At 40.0% G+C, this 20297-nt stretch overlaps 3 protein-coding genes and 1 long non-coding RNA gene across 6 annotated transcripts in view; 1 reads left to right on the top strand and 3 right to left on the bottom strand.

The window, feature by feature from the left end:
- LOC125778955 (gram-negative bacteria-binding protein 2-like) overlaps positions 1 to 20297 on the bottom strand; it is a gene marked incomplete at its 5' end in the record, with an annotated part of 217652 nt that overhangs the window by 62580 nt on the left and 134775 nt on the right. The window lies entirely within an intron of this gene.
- LOC105222531 (hypothetical protein) lies at positions 361 to 1150 on the top strand. Its single transcript, XM_011199887.4, has 2 exons — positions 361 to 587; positions 654 to 1150. The coding sequence occupies exons 1-2, from the start codon at positions 487 to 489 to the stop codon at positions 1000 to 1002; spliced, it is 450 nt and encodes a 149-aa protein (XP_011198189.2). The 5' UTR covers positions 361 to 486; the 3' UTR covers positions 1003 to 1150.
- LOC105222532 (charged multivesicular body protein 1b) lies at positions 1104 to 2176 on the bottom strand. Its single transcript, XM_011199888.4, has 3 exons — positions 1974 to 2176; positions 1430 to 1895; positions 1104 to 1364 (listed from the first exon to the last, which is right to left on the bottom strand). Exons 1-3 carry the CDS (start codon positions 1993 to 1995, stop codon positions 1241 to 1243), a joined length of 612 nt encoding a protein of 203 aa, XP_011198190.1. The 5' UTR covers positions 1996 to 2176; the 3' UTR covers positions 1104 to 1240.
- LOC125778959 (uncharacterized) lies at positions 8890 to 9904 on the bottom strand. 3 transcript variants are annotated; one of them, XR_007423054.1, is made up of 4 exons: positions 9798 to 9904; positions 9665 to 9737; positions 9074 to 9105; positions 8890 to 9019 (listed from the first exon to the last, which is right to left on the bottom strand). It is a non-coding gene; the product is annotated as an uncharacterized LOC125778959 (long non-coding RNA). The 3 variants fall into 3 exon arrangements; XR_007423053.1 differs by having other exon boundaries at positions 9665 to 9732; XR_007423052.1 differs by having other exon boundaries at positions 9665 to 9799.

Here is a 20297-nt window from a genome sequence, read left to right as displayed (position 1 = left end):
TTGCGTTGTCGTGTGTATATGCCGGCCATTGTTATGTTGCTGCCTTCTTACAAATGTACATGTAATAGGATTCACAACGCTCTTTTCAGTTCACTGTCGTGCTGCCATGTCGTGTCGCGAGCATTGTGTTCAGCACTTTACTCTTGATTTTTTTTTATCATCAGTGTTCGTAACAATATGAAAATGGTACATGAATTGTTTGTTAAAAGCATGTTTTAAATGCATTACTTAAATAATTTTGTAGATTCAATTAATATTTTATATTGATAAATGATATGTTTATGATGATTAAATATTTAAAACAATTTCATAATAACACTTGCATCATTGTGAATTAATATGAAGCTAAATCAAGAAGAAGAATATGAATCTAAATGTTTACATTCGTAAAAGTATAAACATAACGTGAGTTCCGTAAATGGAAAATAAAAATTAATTTCAATAAAATTATTGGCATGTCAGCTTCGTTATAAATTAAAAACCAATATGCTACTTGATGAAAAGGTCCAAAAGTATAAACTACTTGCTGAGAAAATCTATGAGCAATGTCAGGAGCTACAGATAGAGAATGAGCGTTGTGTGCTACGGTACTAATAAAAACAAATTATATTATTTTATCATCCATTAATAAACTCTAAAATTTAATTTCAAAGCATAAACACAGTCAAAAAACTTTTGCGTAGACGGACCCGCGATGTGGAGCTATTGAAGCGTCGACTTGATAAGCATAATGATATTTGGCGACAATTGCCCATGATCGCACCACATCCAAAACGTAAAATCGAACAAAAACGAGGCCCCAAGCCTAAACCAAAGAATCTTACTGAAGAACCAACCGAGGGCAAAGTCAAGAAGGTACGCAAACAACGAATGAAGAAGAATCCTGTTCCGCAACAAAACAATGCTGATGGAATTACACAGCCCTTACCACATTTCAGCGATCAACAGGAGAAACAATTATTACTACAACAACAATTTGTACAATACAAACAAGATATTTGAATCGATATTTATATATTTGATTATTTTAATGTGATTTTCCCAAGCGTACGTGTGTAACATGCTAATATTCATTGTCAACAATACAAGAAAAGTGACACGAGTTATATTTAGAGCTGTAAATCAGTTAGCATTTTAATTCAATTAAAAAGATTCGCTTTTATTAACATATTTATAATAATACCAAAGACTATCAAAACTGCAAAATCATAATGATTTATGGACTCTAAATGCAGGTTACCTATTCGGCTTGTCTTAAACGTGCTAATCGTTGAGTCAACTCGTCTTGTTCTTGGGAAACCTGTGTTGATGCACCAATAGTAGAACTCTGTACACCACTTGGTAACTCCATATTCAACTCCAAGCTGCACAATATAAATAGGATAAATTACATTACTAGTTCACTTTGTTTAATATATAAAATTCTTACCCAGCCTCATCTGCTACCTGTTGTAGGAGATTATCAACATCTCCTTGAGGTACTGAGGTTGTAGTTGTGTCCGACATGGTATTTTCCATAACCGAACTTTGTACATCCAAGTCTTCAAATTGGGATTCGAACTTCTCCATTAGTGAGGAGATTTTCTCCAAATTCATACCTTTCATGGCCGCATCCATTGCCTTGACAACACCAGCCATTGAACTGGTTACCTTACGTGTGGTTAATGCCGATTGCACACGGCTTGCAACTGCGTCTACACGCGCACTCATACGCAAATAATTTACTGCTTGATTTTTTTGTCTTATTGCATTTTCCGCATGTATACGTGCTACATCCATATTACCCTTCTGTATAGCCTTCTTGGCTTTTACCTTTTCAAGCTTCTCCTCTTTTTCACATTTTTTCGAATTGCGCTCCAACTCCTTGACGGCAAATTTTAAATTAAAAAGGTGCTCTGCAATTGTTTAAGAAATATAAGTCGGGGTATTACAGATAAACATATTTTTTTGCCTTATTGGTGAACTGTGCTTACTTTCCATGGACGATGTTGACATTTCGTTACCCAGTTTGATGGCCTTTATACAAATGAAAAATTGCACAAGTAAACTTAGTTAATGAAAGCGTTTTTGCTGTGGTTCAAGTAGTATTTATTAAATTTTAGCACAAAATTTGTTTAATTTCGCAGTATTGATAATATTGTAGTTTCTAACTTTATGTTATGAATCATTGTTTTGTTTGACAGCTGTGAGCTCATATCAGAGAACGTAATTCACGTTCTCTGCTCATATCAAATAGGGCCGGCAGTGTTGTACAACAGCAAAATATATAATAAAAATGTTATATTTTAAAATCTTTTAATAAAACAATAATTTTTAGTTATTTAATATATTTTGTGTTCATAATAGCGGGTTTATCTTGTTCTTGCAAGATTGCAGATTGCAAAAATCCTATACTGAAATATGTAAGGGCACGAGAGCACCCATTGCAGAATCTAGTGATATATGAACGGCCGATTCGGTCAATTTATTGAAAATGACTATTGTGAATTGGCGCACCTTCTGAATTTATTCTTAACAAAAAAACTGTAACACATCTCAATTCTTGCACCGTGCAAGGGTTTTGCAAGAGCAAGAGAATACCCCTAATGATTTCAGGATATTACTTCCCTGCATGACGGGTAGCTGTTAGCAAACGTGTAAGCGAATTGTTACTGTTCACTTTTGCATTCGTTAAAATATTTGTTACTTTTGTTCAGAGAGTGGGAAAAAAGTAACACATAGCTATTTGATGTTCAATGGTTATCTCGCTCTAACCAATGGCAAATATCGCATGCTGCCTTGTTCTAACAGAATACACACATTTGTTAGCAAATCTCTTCACAGTATTGTTACAAAAAGTAGTATTAAGTTGTATTTGTATTACTATATGCATCCCTGATTATGAACAATAGCTGTAGGTATATGGAATAGCATTTGTCTTGTTGTAGACATCTGGCGCCACACTGTCTGCTCGTCTAGTTAAACAATTGCTGAGTCTGGCGCCGCGACTGTCTGCTTGCGTCTGGCGCCGTATAGCCGTATGTTCTGGTAATTTCCAGACGCGATATTCTAGAAGGACACGTCGGCATCAGCGAGAAGTGCGTGGCTATATAAGCCGTGGCAGCGCCAACGTAATCAATCAGTGCTAAGAGTAAACTGCTATAGTGTAGACGAGTTGTGAAATAAAGAGTTGTTGAATTAAATTAAACAGTGTTGATTTTATTTGTCAATCCAGAGATACGAACCTAACAAAGTAAACTAGCAAGAGTAAATTCGTAACAATTGGTGTCAGAAGTGGGATTGTCAAATAATCCAAATTCAAGATGGTTAAATTCGGAGAATTGAGAATTCAGCAATTAAAAAAGGAACTGGAGGAGCGTAATTTGCCGATAAGCGGGCAAAAGGCGGATCTGCAGGCACGATTACGTGAAGCAATGGAAGCGGATGGAATTAATGTGGACGAGTTCGAATTTGTTGGGCCAGAAACTTCTACAAAGGTAGAAGAGAAAGTAGAAGAACAACGAACATCATCAAGTGTAGACATGAACACGTTGTTAGTGGCTATTAAGCAAATGGCAGAAAATGCAGTGCAAACAGAAAATCGTCTGGCACAGCAAATAGCTGAAAATACATCGCAGTTAAAGTCTTGCCTTACACAACAAATGACTGAAAATAATACGCAGTTAGAAAAGCGTTTGGTACAACAGATTACAGAAAATAATACACAAGTGCAAGAGAAATTTTCAAAATTTGAAGACGAATTAAGCACAATAAAAAATGACGAAGAAAATTTAAGATCAGAATTTCTTCAACTGAGTAATCGTATGCGAGAACTGCAACTGCATGGCCCTGCACCATCAACAAATAATCCAAGATTGAAGGCACCCACATTCGATGGAAGTATTCCATTTCAAATTTTCAAACTTCAGTTTGAAAAGACAGCAATGGCCAATAACTGGAATGCAGCGGACAAAGTGGCGTCCTTGTTTGTATCATTGAAAGGGCCTGCGGCAGAAATCCTTCAGACTATTCCAGACTGTGAACGGGACAACTATGAGGCATTGATGAGTGCGATAGAAAGACGATATGGTAGTGAGCACCGGAAACAAATATACCAAATCGAACTGCAAAATAGGGGTCAGAAAATGAACGAGTCATTGCAAGAGTTCGCAACTGAAATAGAACGACTGGCTCATTTGGCAAATGCAGATGCACCTGTGGATTACATTGAGAGGGTAAAAATTCAATGTTTCATAAATGGAATTCGTGATGTGGACACCAAACGCGCCACATATGCATTGCCAAAAAGAACGTTTGCTGAAACGGTTTCGCACGCCCTCACACAGGAAACAGCTTCCCTACTAAGTAAACCAGCACACAAGGTACAAAGGGTTGAAATGGAACAACCGGCGCTGATGGAAGAAATATTGAAGACTCTGAAGACAATTGCTGCACCGCGAGTAAATACAACAGGAAGATGTTTCAACTGTGGAAAAGCGGGTCACTTTGCCCGAAATTGCAATATAAAAGTAAACCCATCAAAACGGAAACAACCAACAGATAATGAGGACGAAGCATCCACATCTCACAAGTCGTTAAACTAAAACGGAACAGTTCAAAGGGGCGTGAGCTGGTTCCCACAACTATTTGCCCCGCCATCTCGATATCACAAATAGGTCGCCATGACAACAATCTTACTATCAACGGCATCGTAAATGGACGACTGTCAACGCTTACTTTGGATACTGGTGCCACACATTCAATTATCCGACCGGATGTGGTAAGAGGAACGGTTGAACCATTAGTCGGTTGCAAGCTTCGAACGGCCACCGGGGAGGAAGCAGCTGTCGCGGGAAAAGTGTTTTGCAAAGTGATGATTGGTACCCTGGAAGTTAATCACACCTTCATCGTAGCAGAAATCACGGATGAAATTATAATAGGAGTAGATTTCATGATTGATCACGGGGTTACTTTGGATTTAAACAAGCAAATGCTGTTTTGCCAGAACATGGAGATGCCTATAAACACCGGATATGTGACCAACGTTGAAAGTAAGAGGGTGATTGTTGATGATAATCAGAGTATTCCACCAAATTCTGAGGCGATTGTATGGGCTAAAGTGAATGGAGGAGGTGGGACTGAAGAGTTGTGGATTGTGGAACCAACAAAAATAGATACACCCATATTGGTAGGAAGAACGCTTGTGAAAACTAGAGAAGACGCCAACATTCCGGTGAGAGTAGTGAATGAATTCAACACGCCTATAAGGCTGAAGAAAGGAGCAGTAATTGGACAGTGCCAGAATATAAGTGCAATAGCACGATGCGAACGGTCACAACAGAAGCCTACTATTGAGCCACAGCAGATAAGTCCTACACTCCTAAATAATTTGCTGAACGAACTGCATGGAAATGAAAAATTAAAAGCAGAAAAACTATTAGAAAAATACGCATCCATATTTGCAAACGAAGGAAACACAGGAAGAACCGGCATTGTCAAACATCGCATAAATACTGGAGACGCTAAACCAATCCGACAAGCTCCGCGTAGGGTTCCACTAGCAAAACGTGAGGATGCTAACAAAATTATTGAAGACATGCACAAAAACGGTGTAATCGAACCTTCAATAAGTCCATGGAGCTCACCTATCGTCTTAGTTAAAAAGAAAGATGGTAGCACCCGTTTCTGCGTAGATTATAGGAAGTTGAATGATGTCACAAAGAAAGACAGTTATCCTCTACCAAGAATCGACGATACATTAGACACCTTGTCTGGAGCGAAATGGTTTTCTACATTAGATCTACAAAGTGGATATTGGCAAGTCGAGATTGATGAATGTGACCGTGAAAAGACCGCTTTCAGTATGGGCGACGGGTTATGGGAATTCTCTGTGATGCCATTTGGGTTATGTAATGCGCCTGCAACGTTCGAGCGACTGATGGAACATGTGTTAAAAGGACTCAACTGGAAGACATGTTTGGTGTATCTTGATGACATTATCATCATGGGAAAAAGTTTTGATGATCATCTGAAAAATCTAGAGGAAGTCTTTCAGCGAATAGCATCAGCCGGATTACGCTTGAATCCCAAAAAGTGTTCATTATGGAAGAAGCAGGTCACATATCTCGGACATAAAGTGTCAACTGAGGGAATTCACACCGAGGAAGGAAAAATAAAAGCAGTTAAAGATTGGCCTCAACCCACCAACATACATGAACTCCGCAGCTCCTCGACTTATGCACGTATTACCGCCGTTTTGTACCTGGATTTGCGAACGTGGCTAGAAGTTTACATGATTTAACAAAGAAGAATCGCCCGTTTGTATGGCAGTTGGAACAAGAAAAAGCGTTTGAGCAGCTTAAAGAACTACTTTGTACGGCGCCGATGTTAGCTTATCCAATACCTGGAAAGAAATTCATCCTGGATACAGATGCGAGTGCTTATGGAATTGGAGGTGTCCTGTCTCAGCTCATCGACGGACAAGAAAGAGTAATTGGGTATTACAGCAGAGTGCTCGGGAAACCAGAGAAAAACTACTGTGTGACGCGAAAAGAACTACTAGCTGTGGTGGAATGTGTAAAACATTTCCACAAGTATTTGTATGGACAACGATTCTTGCTGAGGACTGATCATGCAGCATTAAAATGGTTATTACAGTTTAGGAATCCGGAAGGCCAAATTGCACGATGGCTCGAAAGATTACAGAATTACGACTTCGAAACGGAACATCGAAAGGGGATTCACCACAAAAATGCGGATGCATTATCACGTCGCCCTTGTCCACTGGAATGTAAACATTGCTCCAAATCAGAAGGAAAAGAAGGTATAATCGACGTGCGATTACTGAATATAGATCCTGAGGATGATTGGACTCCTCACCGCATCAGAATCAATCAGCTGGAGGACCCTGATCTTGCAAAGCTGATAATAGCCAAAGAAAATGGGGTACGACCACCAAAGGAACAAATAAGTAGCGAGAGTCCAACTGCAAAAGCATATTGGGCCCAATGGAACAGCATAAACCTCGTTAATGGATACCTTCATCGTACCTGGGAAAGCGAAGATGGCAAACATTCTCGTCTGCTGATCATAGTACCGAAGTCCATGATCCCAAAAGTATTGAAAGAATATCACAATGGACCTAGTGGAGGGCACCTTGGAATAACAAAAACTATAGAGAAGATTAAACAACGGTTCTACTGGATCGGTTGTCGAGATTCCATAGCAGAATGGATAAGTAATTGCGTAGAGTGCATGGCAGCTAAAGGTCCTAAAGCCAAAAGTCGCGGTAGGCTACAACAGTACAACGTGGGATCACCATTTGAACGAGTCGCAATGGATGTTGCAGGTCCGTTCCCAACCAGTACGGCCGGAAACAAATATCTACTGGTTGTCATGGACTATTTCAGTAAATGGCCAGAAGTATATGCCTTACCAAACCAAGAAGCAAAGACAGTAGCCGAAGCGTTTGTAGAAAATTGGATAACAAGGTTCGGAGTGCCCGTCGAATTACACTCAGATCAAGGCAGAAATTTCGAATCTTCCATTTTCCAAGAAGTCTGTACATTATTGGGCATCCACAAGACACGGACAACAGCGTTACACCCACAATCAGATGGGATGGTAGAGAGATTCAACCGAACGCTCGAAGAACATCTGCGGAAAATCGTTGATAAAGATCAACGGAATTGGGACAAGTGCATCCAGATGTTCCTGCTGGCGTATCGTTCAGCGAAGCACGAGACAACTGGTTACACGCCAGCAAAGATTATTTTCGGATCTGATCTGCGACTCCCTGCTGATCTTAAGTTTGGAACGAATCCTACAGCTGTAAGAAATGATGGAGATTATTGTTCTGCCTTAAAGGAAGAAATGAATGAATTGCATCTAATGGTAAGACAGCATACGCATCTGATGAGCAATAAGATGAAGGACCGGTTCGATCAAGCGGCAAATTCAAAAGGTTTTGAAGAAGGTGATCTGGTCCTGTTGTACAATCCACTTCGAAAGAAAGGCTTGTCCCCGAAACTGCAGACAGCCTGGGAAGGACCCTATATGGTGATGAAACGACTTAATGACGTGGTATACCGCATACAAAGAAATGGGAAAGCACGATGTAAAATGAAAGTAGTACATTTGGAGAGGCTCGCCCCATTTGGTTCAAGAGGATTTGTGCCTAATCGGGACGATTAGGCTTTAGTGGAGGGCAGTGTTACAAAAAGTAGTATTAAGTTGTATTTGTATTACTATATGCATCCCTGATTATGAACAATAGCTGTAGGTATATGGAATAGCATTTGTCTTGTTGTAGACATCTGGCGCCACACTGTCTGCTCGTCTAGTTAAACAATTGCTGAGTCTGGCGCCGCGACTGTCTGCTTGCGTCTGGCGCCGTATAGCCGTATGTTCTGGTAATTTCCAGACGCGATATTCTAGAAGGACACGTCGGCATCAGCGAGAAGTGCGTGGCTATATAAGCCGTGGCAGCGCCAACGTAATCAATCAGTGCTAAGAGTAAACTGCTATAGTGTAGACGAGTTGTGAAATAAAGAGTTGTTGAATTAAATTAAACAGTGTTGATTTTATTTGTCAATCCAGAGATACGAACCTAACAAAGTAAACTAGCAAGAGTAAATTTGTAACAGTATGTTACGGGTAACAAATTATTTTGTTAGCGCTTAGCTTACCCATGTGTCATGGATAACAAAAAGTATTTGTTACCCGAATATCTGTTAGTGTTATTATTTTGGTTATCAGTTTGTTACCTTTAACATATAAGCATGTTAGGAAGAACAAGCAGTAACAAGATTATCTGTTACCCATTTGTTACTTCTAGCAAATAATTCTAAATTCTTTTAAATAAAACTCAGTTTTTTTATTATTTCTCTTTATTTAATAATAAAATCAAAATAAAATGCACAATCTATAACAAATATTTGAATTAAATATACACTATTTAACTTTAATAATTTAAAACATACTCCATTATTTGGTTGCTGCACGCAATAGATTTGAATTTTACCAATGGTCCAAATGATTTCTGTAATATTAAAATTTTTAATTATACACACAACATTAAATTCACAATGCTTACCTTTTTCTCCTTGTTAACCTCTTTCGTTTTCTCTATATAAAAGAAATTAATAATATATATATATAAATTAGAAATTAATTATAAAATATCATATTGTTACAAAAAGTAGTATTAAGTTTTATTTGTATTGCTATATGCATCCCTGATTATGAACAATAGCTGTAGGTATATAGAATAGCATTTGTCGAAACAATAGACGTCTGGCGCCGCACTGTCTGCTTGTCGAAACAATAGACATCTGGTGCCACAGCCGTCTGCTTGAACAATTGCAGAGTCTGGCGCCGCGGCTGTCTGCTTGTCTGCTTGCGTCTGGCGCCGTATAGCATTATGTTCTGGTAATTTCCAGACGCAATATTCTAGAAGGACACGTCGGCATCAGCGAGAAGTGCGTGGCTATATAAGCCGTGGCAACGCCAACGTAATCAATCAGTGCTAAGAGTAAACTGCTATAGTGTAGACGAGTTGTGAAATAAAGAGTTGTTGAATTAAATTAAACAGTGTTGATTTTATTTGTCAATCCAGAGATACGAACCTAACAAAGTAAACTAGCAAGAGTAAATTCGTAACAATATTATCAAATAGCGAACTTACCTCTTTAAAATCCAAAATAAACTGCGCTTTTCGTTTATTCTTCTTGAAATATTGGGTATTCGCCTCTCCTATTCTAACAAGTTAACATTACAATATGTTTATAATGTCGATAGTTTTTCTCTATCTTACTTACGTATTTTCCCATTCCATTGAAAATTCCAGAAAATGTAACAGTGTTAGTGAACAGCTGAAAATGTTTCAATGTGTTTGTGCAATCTGTTACCTCCGTCTTGCAGGGTTATTTATGTAGAGAAATATATGTATCTCAGCTGAAACACCCTGTGTTATGCTGTCTTTGTTAGTTCCGTTATATATTCACTTCCCTCTACTGTTTTTAAGTGCATTAAAGTAATTTTGTTGCATTGTATAAATATTTGTTGATAATAATAGGTGTTTTAGGGCTGTTATTCATAAAAAGGTAAATATAATTATGTTATTAAGAGCAGATCTCAGTCGAGATGTGAAAGTTTGCAATTAGTTTGAGTTGTGTAATAGTTTTAGCAGTGCAGCCTTGTCTCCAAATTCAAACGTAAGCTTTAATCTCTATGTCAAGCAAGTCTATGAACCGGAACGTACCCACATTTTTATCGGCCCAAGAACTTTTAATTTGACAACAAATCTCACATTATTTTGGGGAACTATACAAATGTCAAATAAGTAAGCATGTATATAGTACAGTTACTAACTCTTTGATATTTATTACTACGCTGAACTCCTTAACGAGTTATAACCACTTGCAATTAAAAAAAAGCTTTATGTGAATTTTTTGAAGAGGTAAAAATAAAAAGTAAGGTATAAATAAAAAAAATACACATTTACAAAATTATATAAATTTTAATAATCGCTAATTCGTTTTGAAAAATTTTGATTATTCCTTGGATATATATACATTTCGGAGAAAATTTTCTCCCTGGCTTTAATAACAGTGTTTCGATAGAAAACATGTTGCCGATTAATATGAGTTAAAGAACTCTTAAAATTATACGCTTATCTCCGAAACAATGAACTACCTTCATTTTATTCCTGGTCTTCCAATGGTCTGTATGCGTAGTGTATCGTTGAGTCATTTAATAACCTGGTATGTTCCTTCCCAACTACACTGTAATTTCGAAGATAACCCTTCTTTCGTTATGGGCTATAATTCAATACCCAATCTCCTTCTCTAAAACCCTCAGAGCTCATTGCCTTGTCGTATGTTTCTTTCATTTTATCGCTCCTAATGTTGGTGCGCTGTCTTATCATAGCATGTATGTATGTATATCCCTCATCTCGTTGTTGTTGTTTTAAAGGAATATCTAATCCCCGTTAGGATGGTAAGGGTCACTTGTGTTGTCGTCGACGTCATCTAACGGGAGGCCCAAGAAACGTGCTGTTTCGACGGGGTCGGACCATAGGGAGGAAGGTGTTAGGTGAGTAGGGTTCGTAGGGAATGCAAGGAGGTGGTCAGTATCATGCGGAGACTCGTTGCATGCAGGACATACATTGGGTATGTCAGGGTCTATTCGGGAAGAGTAGGAGTTTAACCTACTTCATTATCCAGAACGAAGTTGCGCTAGGGTCACTCGCGTTTCTCGCGGCGGCTGGAGTTCTTCGTCTGCTATGGGTGGTGATTTGACTTCAAATACGTTATTCACGGGAAGGGAGTCGGTGAAGGTGTTGATGGCTCCGCTGTGAATGGCGGTCAGTGCCTGTCGAAAGTCAGTTGCGTCCGAAGTCCGGTCGGCGTACTGTACGACGTCGTCGACGTATTCAAGGAAAGACCTTTGATGCTAATAGGAGACGGTTTCGCTCCAAGCAGATGGCTTGCCGCAAACATCCCAGCAGGAACTGCTTGGAGAGGAGTTCATTATGCTCCTTAACTGGAAGCATAAGGGTTTCATTGTGTAGGTGTTCTATGGGAGACATAAAAAGGCATCCCGTCGTAGTCCGGAGTGCAGTATTTTGACAGGTCTGAAGTTTCCTCATCTGCGTGCCACTGCATCCAGGCGACTATATAGGTGCTGCGTAGTTAAGGACCGGCCGGCCGATTGCCTTATATGTTGCCAACAACGTTTATTTGTCTTTTTCTCATGTACGGCCGGCTAACGACTTGAGGATTTTGTTGCGGCTCTGTACCTTGGCGATAATGGCGGTCGTATGGGGAGAGAAGGAGCATAGACTATCGAATGTTACACCTAAAATCTGAGGATTATTGACAGTCGGAATTTTGAAGCCGTGGACTACAATATTAAGCTCAAGTCTATACTCCTTCGTACAGTTTGTAAATAAGGTCGCTGTGGATTTGGTGGGGAAAGTGTGAGGTTCCGTGCAGTGAGGAAACGAGAAAGGTCGGTGAGGTAGTTGTTTACCTTCGAGCACATGCCATCGATTCCATTGCCCGACATCAATATCGTGCAGTCATCAGCGTACGAGGTTATGGAGACCCCCTCTGGTGGTTGCGGGAGTTTCGATATGTAGAAGTTAAACAGTAGCGGGGAGAGAACACCACCCTGCGGAACCCTCTGTTTAATTCTTCTCAGTTTAGATGTTTCACCTCGGGAATAGTACGGATGACTGACGACCGTTCAGATAGTTCATGGTCCACCTCTTTAGCCCTGGAGGGAGCGCAGAGGACCTTGGTGAGATATTTTACTCCCGTCGAGCCTAGATGCTCTAGCATTAGCATGTTGATTCCATCAGGGCCAATGGATTTGGAGGATTTTGCGTGTTGATGACACCCTGAACCTGCTCACAGGTGCAAGTAAGTGGCGCTCTTTCTTTTGACATTTTGCGCAGCCGTCGGTTAACACATCGTTTAGCTTTGTCTACCGAAGGGTGCAGTGTAAACTGCCGGCTAAAATAGCTCGCGCAATTCTGTGGGGGTTGGACAAGTCAGAGGGGGAGCTATGTTGCCTGATTGAGCTCCTGGGGACCGTGGAGCGGCGCGAACTATGTGCATATTGCACAACCGTAGAGGCTTGTGTCGCAGTATTGCGCAGGCAGCATGGTCCACTCCCTATGAGTCTTAAGGCCAGAACAGGTCCTAAGATGGCTCCATCCATTGCATGCATTGCACCTGACCGAGGTGGAGTTTGCATGGAGCCGTTTTGCGCATACGCAGCAGAAAAATTCCTCCGGGCCCGGGTTGGACTCAATGCCAGCATGAGTCAGGAGGATACGGAGCAACCCTGCTGCAAGGCATTGCTCCAATGACGACAAACACAAATTAATACTCACCGATCCAAACGGGGTTCGATCGCCGAAAAAACAGCCCTTGGTCGGATAAAATCCGAGTCAATTTCGGTGCGTAGAACCGGCTGTCGTGGGAATTGATCCCTCATCTCGTCTTCTAGGATGCCGTTAACTTCCTTAAAATTCCTTCTTTCGGTTGCGTTGGTTTCAAACTTCAAATCAATCGATAACCGAAGATTATTACCAAATAATTGACTTTACCTCTGGCCATTTGCAGAAATAATTCTTGACTACTCAAACATATTTGTTTTCTAATTAAAATGGATTTGGTACTTTCATGGCAATTCGCTTAAACGACGCATCCGAATTGTAATGTCATATCACCATGACCATGACCTCTGGACCTCCCCTCTTTAGCTGCAATGCAGTCGGAATAATTGGCGAAATGAATTGAAATCTTTGTTTTAATTTTTCCAAGGTTTTAGTGATTTCCATGCCTCATCCGCTTGAAACGTTATGTAGCTCGTTGGAAGCTTCGAGAATTCTAACTTTCGAACAATCATCAGATCTCGACTTTAAAATATTCATAGTCTGATGTTATTTTCATTAATCGGACATCAATAATGTCTTCTTTGGCTTCAACTTTTGATGTCTTCTGGTTCGCCGAGGTAAGATTCTTCTTCTTAATTGGCGTAGACACCGCTTACGCGATTATAGCCGAGTTAACAACAGCGCGCCAGTCGTTTCTTCTTTTCGCTACGTGGCGCCAATTGGATATTCCAAGCGTAGCCAGATCTTTCTCCACCTGGTCCTTCCAACGGACTGGAGGTCTTCCTCTTCCTCTGTTTCCCCCGTCGGGTACAGCGTTGAGTACTTTCAGAGCAGGAATGTTTTCGTCCATTCGGACAACATGACCTAGCCAGCGTTGCCGCTGAATTTTAATTCGCTGAACTATGTCAATGTCGTCGTATATCTCATATAGCTCATCGTTCTATCGAACGCGATATTCGCCGTGGCCAACGCGCAAAGGATCGTAAAGCTTTCGCAGAACTTTTCTCTCGAAAACTCACTACGTCAACTCATCAGTTGTTGTCATCGTCCAAGCCTCTGCACCATATAGCAGGACGAGAATTATGAGCGACTATAAAGTTTGGTTTTTGTTCGTCGAGAGAGGACTTTACTTCTCAATTGCCTACTCAGTCCGAAGTAGCACCTGTTGGCAAGAGTAATCCTGCTTTGGATTTCCAGGCTGACATTGTTGGTGGTGTTTATGCTGGTTCCTAAATAGACGAAATTATCTACAACTTCGAAGTTATGACTGTCAACAGTGACATGAGAGCGAAGTCGCGAATATGATATCAATATCATCGACATACGCCAGCAGCTGTACACTCTTACAAAAGATTGTACCTGCTCGATTAAGTTCTGCAGCTCGAATAATTTTCTCCAGAAGCAGGTTGAAAAAGTCGCACGATAGGGAGTCGCCTTGTCTGAAATCTGATGGGCTTTAATCTTTCCTCCCTTTTCCCTTTTTGTGGATTGGGCAGAGCACACTTAAATTCCAATCGTTGGGCATGCTTTCGTCCGACCATATTTTACAAAGAAGCCGATGCATGCTCCTTATCAGTTCTTCGCCGCCATGTTTGAATAGCTCGGCCGGTAATCCATAGGCCCCCGCTGCTTTGTTGTTCTTCAGACGGGTGATTGCTATTCGAACTTCTTCATGGTCGGGCAATGGAACGTCTGCTCCATCGTCATCGGTTGGGGAATCGCGTTCGCCTTCTCCTGGCGTTGTGCGTTCACTGCCATTCAGTAGGCTGAAGAAGTGTTCCCTCCATAATTTAAGTATGCTTTGGGCATCGGTCACTGGATCACCTTTGGGGGTTCTACAAGAGTATACTCGGGTCTTGAGACCTTCTGTAAACCGCAGCATTTTTTCGTAGAAATTTTTGAGCATTACCCCTGTCGGCCAGCTTATCAAGCTCTCCATACTCACGCATTTCGGCCTCTTTCTTTTTCTGTCTGCAAATGCGTCTCGCTTCCCTCTTCAGCTCTCGGTATCTATCCGATCCCGCACGTGTTGTGGTCGATCGCGTTGTGAAGTAGGCAGCCTGTTTTCCGAAAACCAATGGTTTCGGTTGCAGCTGTACGTAAGGAGTTTGAAAGCTCCCTTATACTGAGTTGTTGACGAGTGCTCTCAGAGAGCAGGAGTCCAAGTCGAGTAGAAAATCGTTCGACTATCTGTTGTGATTGCAGCTTCTTGACGTCGAACCTTCCTGTGTTTGTGGACGTGCGTTTTTTTGCTGCACAGAGGCTGATGCGAATCTTGGCTGCATCAAGATAGTGGTCCGATTCGATGTTAGGACTTCGGAGCGCAAGCACATCTAAAACACTGAAGACGTCTATCACAACATGATCGATCTGGTTGGTGGTGGAGACAGCTAGGTGGCTTGATGTATTTTCCTGTGCTGGAATCTAGATCTACAGATAACTATACAGATACTATACTCGTATTTGGGAATGTTTCATCGTGAAGGCTGAGTTTACCGACCGACGTGCCAAAGATACCACCCTGGCGTTAAAGTCGCCAAGCATGATTTTGACATCGTGGCGGGGCAGCTCTCATAGGCGCGCTCCAAGCGCTCATAGAAGGCATCTTTGGTCACATCGTCCTTCTCTTCCGTTGAGGCGTGGGCGCAAATCAGCGATATGTTGAAGAACCTCGCTTTAATGCGGATTGTGGGTAGACATTCATTCACCCGAGTGAATGATAGTACTCGGCGACGGAGTCTCTCTCCCACCACGAATCCCACACCAGAGAACTGCAACGAGTAATAAATTTTTGTGTATACTTAAATACTGATCCGGTACTTTGTCTGATTCTGCCAGTTCAGTTCATGTACACGAAGCGAATTGTTTTCTTAAAATCAGCGATAGAGAAAAACTTTGTATCACTAGTGATCGGCTTATACCTGATTTGTTTATGAACGTTCGTATCAGCAGAAAATACCCGAAGTGATGCATACTTATGCTTCAATGATTGAAATGATCGACAGCGTTCGGTTTGTATATCATCCCCTAAACACTGATTTAGTCGTGCACTTCTGTTCTATTTCAAATATATGTATATGTTTGTATGTACATGTATGTATGTATGTACAACATATGTTATAGGTATAATGGAAATTCCAACATGTACATACATACAAGAAATGTATGTATATATGTATGTACATACGTACTCGATGGAATTTGCATTGTTTACGCATCGAAAATTTGTAACATGCGCACATTTTCAAAGCTGATACATTTTTTGCCACACATGATTCAAATCAGTCCAGCAGAAAATTGTTGTTGTTTGCTGTACTTTTAGATTTACCCATAGATTTACTCGAAGATTTACTTATAGTTTACCCAAAGTTTCATTTCAATTCAAACAATCGTCGCAACGCTATGAACTGACATGATACGATTGCAACCGAAGCCAGCCATACGTTTACTCGATCGTGATTGCCGAAGAAGAGATTGTTCGTGTTGCATCAGATCAGTTGACGCTGGCAGATACACGAATTGATTAACAATGTTGTCTATGCTGAACTGAATTGATTTGATTGTGTTTTTGGCACGACTGTTTGTTCTGATTTTATCATACTCGTTGCAGCTCTCTGTCCCACACCAAACTTGCTCTCCTTTATATGGCCACTGTAGTAAATGCCACAAGGACCTACTCGTCTCTGTCCTTGTCCCGTCCATCGCATTTCTTGGACGGCGGTGATGTCAGCCTTTATTTTCACGAGGACATCAACCAGCTGGGCAGCGACACCTTCCCAATTAAGGGACCGGACATTCCAGGTGCATGCCCTCAAATCATAGTCCTTAATTCGTTTGCCATGGTGGTCATCAAAAGGGGGGTCTCTCATCCGAGGCTGTTGGTGGTTTTTAATTGGGGGTGTTTTTTACGTGGCTACACAAGACTCCATCCTCCGATAAGATTACCGAGATATTTTAGCCTCAATCTTGCAAAGGCTGGATAATGTATAATGTAGCATAAAGTGCTTGGAGGTTTCCAGCTCTCCCTCATCCATACAACATTGACAATTAACGTTTGATAAGATTTTAAGCCATATCGCATGAATGCCTATTGGACAGTGTCCAGTAAGAACTCCAATAATTGCGGCAAGACGAACTTTGCCCAGGGCAAGTAGTACGATCAATTCAGCTACTTTATCTTCAGTCTTTCAATTACTACAGATACTGTTTTTTTTGGATTGAAGCTTTTAAACATGGAACGGAACTGTGCCATCAAAAGATGGGTGATTCATAGAGAGGCTGTTGACATAATTGCCCACTTTAAGTGTAGTTCGCGGACATGATCTTTCAACTAAACCACAAAAATCTTAATTTTATCTCGCTTTCTAAATCTATGAAGCTTTTGTGAGGTCATCTGCGCCACAACGGCATTGACAACCGTATTTCTAGCTGCGATCACAATTGTTGTGCCAACATTTATTATAACAGCTCTGCTATTTGTAAGATCATATATGCGATATATGTGCATCCTGCTCCCACCCTACGAGTATGTCGATATTTGCATTGACTTCTGCGACAGTTTTGTTGTCATTTGTTTGCATGTTCATGTTCATAATCGTTAACGAGTATTGAATCTCTTCCATTTCTTCTATCTTCGTTGTTTCTCTCTCTAATTCTAATTGAAAGTTATATTCTTTAATCTTAACGGGATAGCTGATAATAAATTAGTAATAACTGTGGCACCTCAAAAAGATATTTGTCCTCAGTGTAATACATATCCTATGAATGCTGTTGCTATTACTAGGAATAAAATTAGTACCCCCACTAATCAGGTGGGAGTAAATAAATAAGATCCGTAGTAGATTCCACTTTCCGCTTCCATGACTTCTTGCAACCATGATTAATGATTTTTAATAGTGGAATCTTCAAATCGTTAAACTTGGCTCTTTTCAAATAATTATGGTATTTCCTTGGGAATTTAATCCCACTTCTGACACCAATTTCACGGATTTTCTCGAAAAATCATCTACCTTGTAATTCACTCTTGAGTTCGATCACTGGAATGTTAAATAAAAGCCCCAATTTATTGGCTACATAGTTATCTCCAAACAGCTTAACACTTATGACTCGTTGTTCCATTTAGTTTACAACTATTGCTTATAGCTCTTTACTAAGAAGTACTTAGGCACTGAAAGAAAAATGAAAGTTTCGAAAATCTTCTATTAGCTCAATACACTTTGTAGAGGTTTACAAAGTTAGCCTCCGTGGCTGTGATGAACGCCTCATTTAACCCAAATTGCTGTACGACGAGTGATTTTTTTTTTAATTTGGAAATAAAAAGAAGCCGTGCGGGCCTAAATTAGGAGAATACATACTCGTATGATCCGTAGCATGTTTTTAGCAAAATTCGAATAATTTGACTGTGGTGAAGGCGTAGCTGTGAGCTGATCCGTTGCCATGGTGGAAGTGTATTTTTTTCTTTGTCAATAACAGACAGGCTAAATATTTCGGCTCGATCTATGTGATCGTTTTCTCTTCTTAAGGTTGTCGATGAGGATCACAGCTTGTGAATCCTAGCAAACCGTGGTCTCACTTTACCGGGCGGACTACAGGATCGTAAATTTAAGTAAAGCTAAGAATTTTTCCGTCCGCCTTAGCGCCATTACGAATATTAAGATTAAATCAAAACAAATAAGGAAGGGCTACAACCGAACATTTAATACTCTTGCAACTTCCAAGAATCAAAGCCAGGGAAATACTTTAGGTCCTGATATACGTATTAGTTATATAGAGGTTAGGCCAAGTTTTCGCTCGAATTAATTTATTTTAGGCACAAAGATACACTGTTATGAATAAAACACACTCCGTAATTTTCATTGAGATAACTCATATATTGACCGATATATTAGGTACAAAGTCATCCCGAAGTTCGAAAATCTTTATATTAGGTACATGAGGGGTAAGGGAAGTATTGGTTGGATTCATTTTTGACATACAAACATAACATAATAAGAGAAATATTATCCGTTAATTTCAGTAGTACAGTGCGTTCCAAAGTAAACAGGACTGTAAAAAAAAACAGAACAAATGGTTTTTTCGGCAAAATCAATTTATGTTAATGAAGATAGTCTCCTTTTGCTTCAATACAGCTTTTGGCACGATCCAAAAGCATGTCGAACGAGTGTGTCATATGAAAATGAATTACTCCGAAAAGGAAGAAGTCGCACGGTGCCATATCAGGTGAATACGGGGAGTGATTAATGGTTAAAATGTAATTTTTGGTCCAATAATCGGTCACAAGTGTCGAATCGAATGTTGAATTCTGAGCAATTTTTGGTCGTCAGTCAATTTGTGCGGAACAAACCGTGCACACACCTTTCGTAAGTCCAAATGTTTGGTCAAAATGCGATAAATAAAATAAATTTTGGAGATGTTCAATTCCATTTCCATGAATTTCAATGATGATTTCGGCTGATTTTTGAAGAATTCACGCACAGTTTCGATGGAATTTTGGTGATCACGGATTTTGATTGGCCCACATGTTGATCAACATTTATGTCCTCACGACTACTTTGAAAACGTTGAAAGCACTCGTGCACTCTGCTACGGGATCATCAACTGAAACGTTTCGGTAAAACTTTTACCAATTTTAAAACAAAATTTAATTTTGGCTCTTTGTTCGAAGCTCAGTTTCACACAGATAACACAAACATACTGACACTTAAAACACAATAACTTCACTTCATTGAAATGTCATAAAATTCTCACAGGATAATCGATAAAGATTGCAGATTCAAAAGCACCAGTCGACATACTATATACTTGTATACACATATATCCATCTCCATTACTTTTAGGTGATACGTACAACCATTAGGGGAACAAAACTATAATACTTTGTATCACCTGTTTGCAAGAGTATAAAAATGTTGGGCATCATTCAAACTATCTCTTGCGTATCAAAAACGCTCCACAACTGTCGGTATAAAAATCCACGTGCCAAGTTCAACATATGTTAATGTGCGACATGCTTCACTGTGACTACACTATCATGTTCAATTTTATTCAGTTCACTCTGATTAGCAAGACCAATTTAGTTAGCGTTTTATTGTTAATCTTTTGTGTTAATTAAATTGTTATTCTCAGCAAGCCCATCGCAAGGAAGGTCTCGATAACATAAATCGCAATCAAGGCGCTTATAACAACTGTAATGGGAATAAAATCGCTAAGGCCAAACTATATGAGCACATTAGCGCCATATGTTGCTAAAGGCGTGTGGCGAACTTAGAAGTGAACTAATTACTTTCTAACAGACTAATAGAGCCGCTCCTATTAAGGTTACTACGTAGTTATTCGGGACTTGCGAATGTTTGCAGTGCGTGGAAATTGTTTTTAGAAGTATAAGAAAAGAAATTGAGGACTAATTAATTGA

The sequence above is a fragment of the Bactrocera dorsalis genome, chromosome 5 (genome assembly GCF_023373825.1).
Source record: "Bactrocera dorsalis isolate Fly_Bdor chromosome 5, ASM2337382v1, whole genome shotgun sequence".
NCBI lineage: Eukaryota > Metazoa > Arthropoda > Insecta > Diptera > Tephritidae > Bactrocera > Bactrocera dorsalis.
Note: the sequence above shows the minus strand (reverse complement) of the source record. Positions and strands in the feature narration are given on the sequence as shown.